Genomic DNA, 13685 nt, shown 5'->3' with positions numbered 1-13685 from the left:
TTATGTCCCCCAGAAAAATGTCCACAAACACAAAAGTATCAAAGCTGCTTGTGTTGGTTTAATGAGGTAGAAACTTTCACTATTCCTATTTCATACTTAAGTACCTAGTTTCCTATGGAATTTTTTATTTTCTTATTTTCTAGGCAAGTACATAAATATACTTAGTAAATTTCCTCCCTCTTTCTTTTAAGTCTGGATGAACCAGAGCTGTGTGAAATCAGAAACTCTCTGACAAGACTGAGACTTTTTTTTTCAATGTATTTTATACACCAAGAAACTTAATATACAACCCAAAAAATTTCGATGTGAAACACTGCATATCTGTGTACTACTGATCAGCTTTTCCAAACCCGTTTTAACTGGTAGCTTGCATGATGGTTCATGCATTTATTTATTTTCTAATCAAACCAAGCTCAGAAAAGCATGTTGCATAACAATGGTGACAATTAGGTTGCTCTGATTGACTTGCAGTTGATATAAGCTGATGCAGGACACACACAAAGGCAAGCCAGAAAGCAGTAACCTGAGGCACAACCAAATTACTAAGCGCTGTAAGCAAGCTGGCAAAATGAAAAGCTTCATTTAAAAACAGCTTTCAAACTCAAGAGTCTTTGGACATAGTCTCTCTGTATCCCACAACTCAAATCAAAGAAAGGAGGTAAGCTTGTCTCATCTGCAGTGGAAAGAAGAAAAATTTAAAATTGCTGCTACCACGAAGGTAACATTATTGAATAAAAACACAAGTGCTCAACTATACCCTAGTCATATTTTGTTTTAAACAGAGGCTATATTGCTAATAAGAATTGATGCAGAGTGGTGATTAACCATAGATTTACACAAGAGAGGGGAAGGAGCAGGAGTGGGAAAAGCAAGCATGAAGGAAGAAACAGAAATGTTTAACTGAAATATAAAACAAATACACTAATTCCTTGGCAACATAAGTCACGTACACCAATGGACCAGAGAGGAAACATTTTAAGGAAATAATTCTCCAGATGTATGAGAACATGCTCAGTATCCTTAAATGTATTGCAGTGCCAGTAGATTACTTATTACATTACTGGAATGAAAGCTAAATCGCTGTCTTCCAAGATAACAGATCCTCATCTATGCCCATTTCCTTCTGCACAGACAGAATTAAAGCAGGCGCTTGAACAAGAGCCATGGTAAAGATCAAAACAATTCTCAATCAACTCAACGGTCAATAGCAAATCAATATCTCCAGAGAGGTATTTTTTCCCCACTCACAAAATGGATTTATAGATCAAGTTTGGGGGTGAGAAGCCGAGGAGCAGGAGAGATTAACTACATATTTTCTTGATCCAGCCCCAGCATGCTCACCACAAGCTGGCCTTATAAAGGCTGGCAGCCTGGTCCACAAGGTGCAGATAGTGACCTTTTTACATCTGCCCAGCACTGCCCATCAGCTGCAGCATCATGGGACTGCTAGGCAAACGGACCATGCCGTAGCTACCATATTTCAGAGTGCCCTTACTTCCCAGGTATTTCTAGGCAGACACATGAAAAGCCAGGCAGCACAGGGCTGCAGGCACAGTTGAGGAAGCAGTGAGGAGAGCAGGCTGGCAGCCACGGTCTGTGGTAGCACAGTCTTCTCCTCACTCCCACCCACAGCCAAGGACCTGGCTAGTGGATGACAAGGCTCTCCTCACATCACTGTCTGGGGTCACAGCAACACTGGAACAGCTCAGAGAGCATGGAGGTGCTCAGCCCTGTGCACAACTGCCCCCTGCACCCGTCACATCAGCAATAACATCCTTTCAATTCCATCACCCATGTCAGTGACAGCATCGAACACATACATGTTTATGGAGAGAAGAAACGTACACACTCGTACATTGTTCCTAACCAGTGTGTCATTTAAGCAGCTATATTACCATAAACTTCTGATCTAAAATAGACACAACAAACTAGTATACTCTGTGACTAAAGTGCTGCCTCTCCTTTGTCGTAACAAGCAGACAAAACCCAACTCCCATGCCCTTCTGTACAACAGTGGGAAGGCACCTAGGCAGCTGGCAAGAAAACAACCCAGGACAGCTTGCAGCTTGCTTGGGCTGACAACAAGGTTCACTGTGCACCTTAGCAGCTCCTCTGTCAGGGCCAGTTTTACCATTCTCTCCAGACTATATAAAATCCATAACCACTGTATACCTCCACAACTAAAGTCTTTTTACATGGAAAGACAAATATTGCCCTGTGAATCCTTCATTGCCCTGCAGCTTGTCATGGCAGGAACTGGTACAAAATAGATTCCTTTTAGCTCTGCTGCCAGATTTGGTCAAGGAATAATAAGGATCTAGGCATCAGTTGTGAAGCAATGCGTGTTTTTTACCTGTAACTTTGAAAAACATGTCCCCCTTTCCAAATTCTCAGCATTAGCCATATCAACTGACTCACACTTTGAACAGAAAACACTTATATTTAATTACTAATACTTTGTTACTTATACAACTTATACAACTTCTATTTTCCCCCACTCTAAGGAAATCTGGTTTTACACACAGAAGCAAAACCTACGTGCTCCAACAGAACATGCACAATGTAAATAAGCAGCTCATGTCACCAACAAAACAAACATCACACGCAAAGGAACAAAGGGAAACAAAATCCTTACCTCGTGTTTCAGGTTCCCGTGTTCTGAAACATAAGTAAAAACGGGCATTATTGGCAATTATAAATTGTTTGCTTTTTCTACAGCAATCTCAGTCTGTGCTGTGTTGCATTACAGCAAAGCCTGCTGCCTGTTCTCACTGGCTGATACCTGCAGCCGCCCCAGCAGCCCGGGGCTGCGCCAGGTGCTGTTGTGCAAAGCGAAGCGCGCTCCCCTCCCCAGTCCCTGCCCTGCTGGGCAGCGCCCAGCCAGCTGGGTAAGGCTCCTGGTTGCCACTCACGCTCTGCTGCCCAACACCAGCACCACAGGCTGACCCACTAAACTTCTTTAACTGTTGAAACATTTCAAAAGTACTTCATAAACTGGGAATTCAAAAGCTTTAGTTCTTCATTGCAAGCCAAGGTTACACTTTTTTTTTGTCTCTGTCTTTTCAAAACATGCCAGTGTATACTGAGATAAGATGTATTTGAAGCCTTTAGCTTCAACTTTTCCACATTTTGCATGTTTAAGTTCAAGTCAGCATTGCATTAATACACCATTAATACAGCCATTGATGTTTTGTTTGCCTCTTTTGCTATGAATGTTCTTGCAGCACTTAAAAATGAGGAAAAAAAACCATACAGTCCTGTGGGAGATCAGGACGATTGCATCAAAACAGTAATATGACTGCAACAAAACAGTAAGCCTTCTGCACACACACCCCACCACACATTACAAAAGGCACAAAAAGGGACATATTTTACATTTTTCTTTCACTGCGTAATCTCATAATGGGTATTTGGGTATGCTCTAGATTTTTGTCTGGTGCCTTATCAAGGCACGCAGAGATCTATTTACCTGCGTGCACTCTCTAGGACTGCACATACTGTTGAGGCAAAGCACAAACTGCACATGCCCAGTCTGTATTTTATCATGTTTGAAAACTTTCACTGTTATATCTTGTAAACAGTAAGCATACGCACAGCAAACCAAGTAAAAAACTTTAACTAGTAGTAGATTTTGTTCTGCTAAAAAAAAAATTACAATAAAAAATAAAGGTGGGGGATGGTGGAATCTTTGGCTGTCTAGCATTTTATGCAAAGATGATAAGACATGCTGAGACCAAGCACACCAGCCGAGGACTCGGGGCTGGGCCAGGGAGGCACAGCCTGTTTACCACGGGCAGAGCTCTCTTCTCACATACACTTTCAGTCCCCCCTCTCACACAGTGCGCTAAAGATGCATCATATGGTCATCCACAGAAAACACTTTTATTATAACAATTCCAAAATTTGCATTTGTAGAGTGAACAAAAAGAAGAAAAATAAGCCCACCACAAAGGAGGAGGCACAGGTAGACTATTAAGGTTTTCTGAGGAGCCTGAGGGCATTAGTTACCCAAGCGCTGCTGAAATTCAATGTAATTTTGGTATTTACTTTCGCAACTTGATACACTTTTCAGAATTTCTGCCAAAAACTGAATAAAATCCCTTTTTTAATGTTTCATCTCAGCATTATAAATTACTTCAAATGAAAGGAAGTCATTTAGGTAAGTACTAGCAAGGCAGGGAGCAAAACTTCAAACCCAGACTCATAGTTTTGGTTCGACATGCTTGGTTTGTTTTTTTAAAATTACCTATATTTAGGTCTCCAGATCTATTATCAAGAAAACAAAATGTAAATGTCATTCTATCCTCCAATTGGAAAGAATTAAACTAATTTAATTGTTGTTGAAGATTATTTTTACCTCTAGCAAATATCCCAAGCCCAACAAGATGAATGAGTACCATTTGGTGATTGCAGCATCCCAACACTTTTCATAATAAATAATTAAGAAACTCATTGATTAACTTTCAATAATTGGATTCAAGAAATCACCACTTAGAAAGGTAGTATATACTCCTGATAATCCACATAAAATAAATTTCATTAAGAGAAAAGTGGAAGGACTGGATTCCAAAGAAAGCCACAAACTTTGCCAACACTGACGGGCTGAACTGCCATTTGTGACTTCACTATTAATATTCCAGGAACAGAAAAATACCTAGTATCTTTATTTTCACATGAAAGTCAATTTAAAAAATAAAACTTGTTCTTGTATTGTTATTTCATTACAGTTTAATTATTCTGGTATTTCAGAATATTCTGTATTATGTGAATCACTTCCTCATGAGAGACCTTTTTTCCAAACGTTACACAAGTACACGGCCAAAAAAACCTAATTTCTATTTAAAAAAAAAAAAAAAGTCCGAGGATATCCACCAGCAGATATTTTACATATGACTATTTTAATTCAAGTTCCTGCTTATCACCAACGTGTCAAGGAAATTATCAAAAGAGTGACATTTCAATTCTGACAGCAAACTACTTTTACTGCCCTAGTTCAGCACAATTTTTACTTTTTTTGTTTATTCACTGAGGCCATGATACCATTGGGTTACATTTTTATAGCTATATTTTACTACAAAAGCAAGAGAAGTAGCAGATGGCCTCAATAAGTGAGGAAAGACAGACTGGAAAATGGGAATAAGCTGCTCCCCAGGAATGCAACAGAGCAGCTGGATATACATGCTAACTAAATGGAGGGTAAAAGAAAAGGATCCGTAGCAAGCTACTCACCTTCCTATTCCAAAAGAAAATTAAAAATACTTAAAATGCAGGAGCTGTGAAATAAGCCACTTTGAAGGAGCCACAGGACTACCTGCTCCTTTCTGGTCATTTAGTCAGTTATTGTGTAATGAGAAAAAAAGCAAACCATGACCTAGAAGCACCACAGTGTAGGTTTCTGCACAAAACGTCAAGCCCCCAAGTGACTTTTATTCCGGTTGAGCAAAGATGGTTAGTTAAACAATGTAACTCAATGTCTGTTGCAGTTAGATAAAAAGTGAGGTAACGCCAATGAACATTCTGAGGTTTGAGCACTTGTCAATGCTGTTGACATGGTAGGTTTGGAAGAGAGCCAGCAATTTTGCAACTATTGATCAAGCTAGCAAAAAGGTGAAGAGTGAAAGCCGCTGCCTTCTTTTTAGATGTCAAAAATACATGTTTTTTATAAATAATTTCTAATTTGCTGAAGCAGCAATTATTACATAAATAGCATGGACTGTATTATTGGGCATACACATCACTGTATGAAAGCAACTCCAAACTTTATCCATTCATATGGTAACATTTTCTTTGAAGTTCACCACACTGCTGAACAGACTCCTTTTCTACCTAAGAAAATGTAGTACTTTTTCAAATTTAATTATCTGAAGGAGTAAGGAATCATTCATAGTTTAACTAAAGATTACTATAAAAATGCCCAGTTAATGTTTTTCTAATCCATTTATGCCCTGAAGAATGATGCTTCTAACATTCCCTGGGAACAGCGATATAAAGAAGATTTTGTGGGTTTGGCAACAGATTTCAATTATTTGAAACATTTTCAGATTGTAGATGAAACTACAAAAATGGTTCTACTCGAAATATTCAATAGTCTGTGGAACCAACAAATGTTTGCCTGAGAATACTTAATCCAATATAATTGAATGGACTTCGAAAAATTTCAGTCTGGCAACAGAAATGGATTATTAATTTTTCCATTTTAGAGTAGGAAGCAGACTGGAGTTCTGCAGTATGTTCTGGGCAGACTGATACTGCAGAAACTGCAAGGGCCACACAAGCACCTATACAACAAAAGTGGGAATAACAATAGAGACAGCTTCTCCCTTTGTCTTCTAAAGGTGTGTCATACTTATGCTTGCTTACCAAAGGTCCCACTCTTAACCATTCCCAAATATTAACTCTTCCAACTAGTGGGAGAACACCACTGGGCAAGTAAGATTGTCCTGCACCTCAAAATAAAACATAGGAATGCAGCTGAGAAGACAGTAGAGGTAGAAAGGGAAGAGATGACCTCCACATCAGCCACTGGCAAGAACGCCACAAATGCTCTTATAAATGGCCCTGTCAGAGAAATAGGTGTATACATTTTGTAATCCTTGCTTTCAAGGATTTTGTAAGGCCTTGTGTTTAAGACTGTACAAACAGACTTGAAGGAGTTCATCAGAACATTAGCAAAAAACAGGGGACATGGAGGATTTCAGGTAACAGAAAAATTAAGTGCTAGCGCATAAAAGTAAAATATATGAAAATGCAAAGGACTGCTAGAGCATGTACAGGGCAGCATTTCAGGGTAAAAATAAGTTAAATAGATGGCGGAAATGAGAACAGAAGATTTGAACTAGCACTGCAGCTTTAGGGCAACAAGGACAGGAACAATAAAAAAAAAAGGCTAAATGCAGACATTTTCTTCTATTTATTAATTCAACTGATTAACTATCTCTTACTGCTGCAACTTATACAGTCTGTTGAACTGCTCCTCTTTGAAGCAAAACATCTGAAGAGCTGGCATATGTTTGCGTATAAGGCATAGTATGGCAACACAGTAATTTATCTTCAGATTTTGTCTATGCTTCTCTCATAAGTGTATCATCTAAATCTGACACTTATTAAATTTGTCATTCTAAAGGTTTCATCTGTCTTTGGATGTCTCTCTTGAATTTTCACAAACTGCAACTTGGAATGAAACACAAACAGATTTAATCCACTCAGGGAGGTTCTCAGCATCATTTCAGAGAGGCTAGCAAAAACATCTGCTCACTGTTCTAAAAAGAAAACAAAATCTTAAACTGTACACAAACATAAAATGCTGACGAAAATTCAAACGTCTTTAAGAAACCTAATAGTGTGCTTTTACTGCAGTGTTTTGAATTCTAGTCATGCCTTTTCAAATAGACCTCTAGAAATAGGTCTACAGAATGGGAATGAAAATTATTTGATGCACAGAAGTTCAGCTGATGAAGAGGTAATAAAAAATTAAGGCTATTCAGTTCAGAGAGTATACTAATAAGAGGTCATGAGAAGTTATAAAATAATTTATAGTATAGAAGCAGTCAGTCAAGATTTCCATTGACTCTTCTCACAAAAACCCACAGTCACATGTTGAATTCAAAAGGTAAAAAGGTCAAACATAACCAGGATAAGGTACCTACAAAAAAAAACAACAAAAAATAAAACCTACAAAAAAACTCAACAAAAAATAAAACCCAAGCAAAAACTTTACAGAACTCGCTGTTCACAGTTAGATATTTCTATGAAATCTCAGAATGTTAAAAATAAGAATTATATTAAAAATCTTAGAATATTACAAAAATAATGAGAAAATTTAGCATAATTAAGACACTAGCATCAATCCTGGGCACTGTCTACCACACAGAGGACTCCTGTGAAGCATGTGAAATCCACCAATGGCAAAATGACAGAACACCAGATTAAACAGACCATGCACGTATCGTGGGATATATATATTTTGTCCATGTCAGTGGCTGTAACTAATATCATATGACTGGGGAATAATAATGTCCAGTTTCCTAAAAGGATGGCTGTGTTTCATGTCCATTATACCCTGAGAAAAAAGCTGTAATAGTCCCCTGGAAACAAAAGAAAAACATAGCGATACAATAAACGTTCCAGGCATTTTGCTACTATTGAAGCATTGCAGCTATACTCTACAATTTCTTAACTAATAGCACTCTTAAGCCACCTTTGCTAATTTCCCACAGGAGCAGCAAATTACACCACTAGAAAAATTAAATTTATCATAAATTAATTTCTCTAAAGACTTCAAAGGGAAAAGCTTCAAAATTAAAACTATGTTAGAAGTTTGGGCATGTAGAGCAAACTTTTTCCACAAAACACAATGAAAAAGTTGCATTTTACATAATAACTTCGTGGCTACGCTCCTTTAATAACATCCCATAACTTAGCAGGCATGCAGATACCTTATGAGAGACCCCATTTCTCAGCAAAAGTGAAAATATAGGTCCAGAAATTCATTCATACTCAAGTTGCACAAAACAGTATTTAAAAGAATGTGAATAGTCCCATCCCTTTCTAGACAATATAGGTAAGTGGAAAATGGTAGAGCTCCTCCTTAAACTCCTTCTTACTCTGGGCACATTATGAATGGGCAGCACTGCTCAATCAACACTTCATTCTTTAAAAAGGCAAATAAAATGTAAAAATGGAAAACAGAAGAGAAAGATCTCAACATTTCCCTTCCTTCTCATTGGCTGAGGTCTCTGAGCAGGTGGAGAGAGACACATTTTCAAAGCGGATAAAATCATTTTTCCATTACACTCTCAGCCATTCATAGAGGAAGGGGGAGCATGACAAGAACTTTAATTTAGGAAGAGTTTTTTTTGCAGCTACGATCAGAGCAGGCCACAGCCCAGCACCTCCTATCATTCTGCCTCACGAGCAAGTGGAAGACAGACAACTCTTCTAGCTTTTCCAGAGCCACAGAGTTCTGGGAGCCTTTGCTGGGAAGAGAAATAGACTGAAAAAAAAGAAAGTGAAGTTTGAAGAGAGGACAGAGAGCAGATGGATGTAAGCTAAAGATGCAACACAAAACAGTATCTTAACAATCCAGTTGCCTCCAACTTGACAAAAGACTCAGTACAGTATCATTTTGCTAAAATCTGAAAAATTATTTAAAGTATAATCCAAAATTATATTCAGTTCCTTTGAATTTGTAAGTGGATAATTTATGCCACTTACAAAGAAGCAGAAATGTGATTTTTTTTTTTTCTTACTTTGTTTCCTCTAGCAAGTGCACATCATTACTTAAGTATATATGCAGAAAAACTGCAAGAAATCAGACCTTGTGTTATCTAGGCATTTATGGTCATTCTTACTTATAGTCATTGCACCACATATGTCCATAGATCTTCACAGTGGAATAGAAAGACAAGCTTCTGCCTCCTGGGGTGCCAGCTAGCCAATTAAAATTAAAACTACAAAAGCAATTAAAACATAAGGTGCAAAAGAAAGAAAAAAGAAGAAAGGTGGTTTATAAGAACTGTATGAATTTGTTTTACCACTCTGTTAATTTAAATGCAATTACTTTAAAATATTTATTTTCTTCAGAATACCCATAGTAGTTTCACTGAAAAACCTGCATTCCAAAAAGGATTTCAATGAAAAAAATTGTGATTCCTTGTATGTTATTCAGATCTACAAAGGTTATTTTTAAGAAGTCCAGACTTGGAAGACAGCACAGAAGATCTCCAATACAGGAAAGCAACTGAGAAAAAGTTCACTGACTGCAGCAGAAGTCAGTGCCTGCCATCCTAAAAACTTCATGAAAGCATGAAGCAGGCAATTAGCACAGTGAGCCAAAACCCAAGCAGAAGTCAGGAAGTAACGCAAACAGGGACCAAGATAGAAACAAGCTTATACAATTTTGAAAGGAACAAAAAGCTAGAACTAAAATCTTGAAGCAACAGATTAGAGAAAAGCAGTGGATGAAGTCACAATGCAATTCAAGCAGTAGGAGACAGATTATCTCTGCAATAGCATTTTGCAAGGATTATAGATAGTAACGTCAAAAAGAAAATAACCCGATGGAGGTGGTTGCAGTAGCTTATGTGAGATATGTGAGACAAACTTCACAAACTGTTATGAAGTAATTCTGGATAGGAATGAACAGGTTCTAGAGAAGTGAGAAGGACAATTAATTAGAAACTTCCCCAACATATACAACTACACTTTCCAGAAATCATTGTGTGTTCCAATAGCTTTTCTCTTTCAAATATATTCAAAGAGTAATTTTAATGTATTAATGGGGAGAGAAATTCGGTGGGGTAGGCAATGGTGTCTGTTTATCAGTTTTCCCCCCCCCACCCCCTCCACCCCATCAGCATGAAATCACCTCTAGAAAGAATAAAGAAGAGTTAAGAATCTGGACAGAGGGAAGTGTCAAAAATGGCACTACGGTTATGCCACTAACTGGCTGGAGCATAACAAACTTGCTGCCACCAATCAAATAGGTACGAGGAAGGAAGGGGAGCAAAATGATGACAGCTAACATTTGGCATCAGCAGTGGGCAATCTAGAAGATGTTGGAGAATGAATTACAGATATAATTCTGACGAGAAAGGGAAGAGGTCATCTGAGGGAGACCAAATGGTAGCTGAAGTCAAGAGTCCTTAAGGTCCCAATGAGCAGTGGAAGCGCAAAGTGACAGTGCCCAGGGAAGAAACTCACAAAGTACAGCAATTGATTAAAAGAAGAGGAAAAAGTGGTGCTTAGATGTGGGAAGTAGAGAGCCATCAATCACGTTTTTTGTGAGTATTGCAAGTGGACAGAAACCATGGAAACCAAAGAGATGAAAGAGGAATCTGAGACAACACAAACAAACAGCTTTAGGAGCTGGGAGGAAAATACGAAACTTGACATAGACATAAAGGGATAAGAACAAGGATGATAGATGATATGCCGTATAGCAGCTGTTACATATGAGCAGTCTACGATTAAAATGAGAGCGATTCCTTGTTGTATACGACATTGACGAAGAAATTGGGTTTGACCTATAACAGTTCTCTCTTGCTTTCGAACATTTCAATTTAGTAGCAATAAAAGTCCCTATGAATTCTAAACGCAATTCTAATTGTGCTTATAAAAGGTAGTTCCACAAGTATGTATGTTACAATAAACACAAATTAGAGGTAAATTAAACCTTAATTATATCTAGCAAGTTTTATGTCCTAATTAAAAATGGTATTCTAACAATAAAAATGACTTACCACCTGAATTAGCTCTGCCACAATTGTCTAATCTTCCTAAACATTCTTTGTGTGCTCCAGCTCCACACTTAGAACATAAATAGCCTTGATAAAATGTTCCCCTGTAAAATAAAATTAGGTAGTGATACATTAGAGGTGATAAATTCCATGCATAAAGGAAATAAGAGACATGGCAGGAGGTATTAGAAGTCATTTGCTGTTCTGCACAGTGACATCCTTAAGGGCTCGAGAAGAAGTGACAACTGACAAGCAGCTCCTCTGCTTTTTGTCATTACTATCCACTTAAAAAAATCACAACCAGACAGTTGTTCCGCACTACTAGTAGAATGACAACCTCCACTTCAAGTTAGCCCAGAGCAACTTTGGCACAGTACACTCGCAATTGTACCATTATGTATCTATCCTGCTATCGATTCATCTCAATGAGAATTTGCCTAGACAACACAAAGAATAAGATTCATTTCAAGAGAGTTGCAAGTGTGGATATCTCTTTAAGCGTTAAGGAATTTGTAGGCTATATTGTAAAAAATATTCTTGACTTTAAATTTGTTCATTTAAAAAAAGAAAGAATAAAAGATAGGTAGATACCAGGGTACACTTTAGTTAATATTCAGAGCTGCTAACCAAGGAGTAATTTTCCTTACTGTAAATGTTCTCCAGTTCCCTTTAATGAATAGGAACCTGAATTTGAGTCTGAGGAAACTGATGTATTTTCAGACCTGTGCACGGTTTTCCTCTTAGGAACAATTCACCAACTGGCTAACACAAAACCAGGTTTTTATATGTACCTCTGAGCAATTATAAGAGTTCTATCTACTGATTTATCTGCTTACTCTTCACACTAGACTTGTCCATCTCTAAGATTATCCTGAGCAACTTGGAGTAATTATGCATCCTAGTCTAACATCACACCTTCAGCTTCAAGAAAAATCAGGTATCTCATGGAACACAGGAGTAAATAATTCAAATCTGAATGAAACGTAGAGCAACTACTATTTACTACCACAATTCCTAGACTGTTAGTGATGAAATACATTTTTAATTGAATTCAGAAGCTCAGTATTTTTAAGTACTGGAAAACACAGCCTGAAAGACAAATACGTAGAAAGTACAGAAATATTTTAATGCAGTCTTCCATTTATATTTTTTTCCTTACTGGTAGAAGTATAGGACATAGCATTATCTTTCAATAGAGATGCTTTTAAGACTAGGATTTTATCCCCATTTAAAGATTAGGCATTAAGGTTCAGGGTTGGGTTTTTTTCACACATTCACACCTTAGCTTATGTTCGAAGCTTTAAATGATAATCCATTTAGGCACTTTATGATGCTGAGTCATAAAGTAGGGTTTCAATACAGCTTAGATATTCAGGGACACGTCTATTTACCACATGGTATCTTTGAGTAAATTGGCATGCCTATGCATAACAATGCAGCACCATGCGGGCTGTGTCCTGAAAGCAAGACAGCTTTTTCGCAGCAACAGCAGTTAGTCCAGTAACAGAGACACAATGACTCAACTACACTGCTTCAAATTTAGAAATTAGTCCTGCCATCTCCAAGTTCAGGATGTCTGCAGTACTCTTCATAGTCACTTAGACCGTATTGCATTGGGAGGGGGGGGAATAATCTCAAGAACGACAACCTGAAAATCCAGGTCAGTCTAACCGTTCAAGATAAAGATTGCAAGAGGAAAAAAAAGACATGACAGGGAGGAATATACCTGAGGTTATTTTATTCCACATTCTGTGCTTAACAAAAACACTGCTCATACTTCAACCGCCCTTTCTAAAATGCTGTGGCTACCTTTTTTGAACGTCAACAATATGCAACATAAGCACCTGAATTGGCCAAAGTTTACATCTCCCACCTACACTATGGAACGTAGGTTGAATGCACACCTCTATAACAATGGACATTTCCATACTTACAAAAAAAAAAAAAAAAAGGTAGCTCCTAAAAGAGAATTTAAATAACGAGCAAGAAACTACAGATGGGCAAGCATGTGCACGTTTTAGAGGGAAGATACAGAAAATGTGGCATTTCTTAGCTTAAGTTAGTCTTACAAATCCTTGTTCATGAAAGCATTAGTTGTCTGCTAATCTACCTTTACAACATCTATCTTCAATTTGCTTACATATGTCTGATTCAGAAATGCTTGTTAATGCCTCACTGTTATCTTCTGTTTCACAAAGCAATTTCCACATATCAAACATTTATGAGCAGCAGCAGGATCTAATTCTCTGACAAAAATATTCCACCTCTTCTTGTGACTGGCGGTCTACAGCAGTAGGACCCACAAAGTATCCATGGTAGTCAAAACTGTACAAAAGGGTTGTCATTTACTCTTAGATAAGAACTCCTGCATTAAATAAAGCAATTCTTGTAAAAGAATAATGATAAAGCAGCCTTCTGATAAACAAGGAGCATTTTCAGGTTTCGAGC

At 37.8% G+C, this 13685-nt stretch overlaps 1 protein-coding gene across 1 annotated transcript in view; it reads right to left on the bottom strand.

Annotated features, from left to right (window-relative positions):
- Positions 1-13685, bottom strand: part of VAV3 (vav guanine nucleotide exchange factor 3) — a 167329-nt gene that overhangs the window by 53471 nt on the left and 100173 nt on the right. The window contains exons 17-18 of the mRNA XM_069862564.1: positions 11241-11341; positions 2636-2658 (exon numbers count right to left, since the gene is read on the bottom strand). Of these exons, the coding sequence (XP_069718665.1) occupies positions 2636-2658; positions 11241-11341 (124 nt within the window). The remainder of the gene's footprint in view (positions 1-2635; positions 2659-11240; positions 11342-13685) is intronic.

The sequence above is a fragment of the Phaenicophaeus curvirostris genome, chromosome 8 (assembly GCF_032191515.1).
Source record: "Phaenicophaeus curvirostris isolate KB17595 chromosome 8, BPBGC_Pcur_1.0, whole genome shotgun sequence".
NCBI classification, from domain to species: domain Eukaryota; kingdom Metazoa; phylum Chordata; class Aves; order Cuculiformes; family Cuculidae; genus Phaenicophaeus; species Phaenicophaeus curvirostris.
Note: the sequence above shows the minus strand (reverse complement) of the source record. Positions and strands in the feature narration are given on the sequence as shown.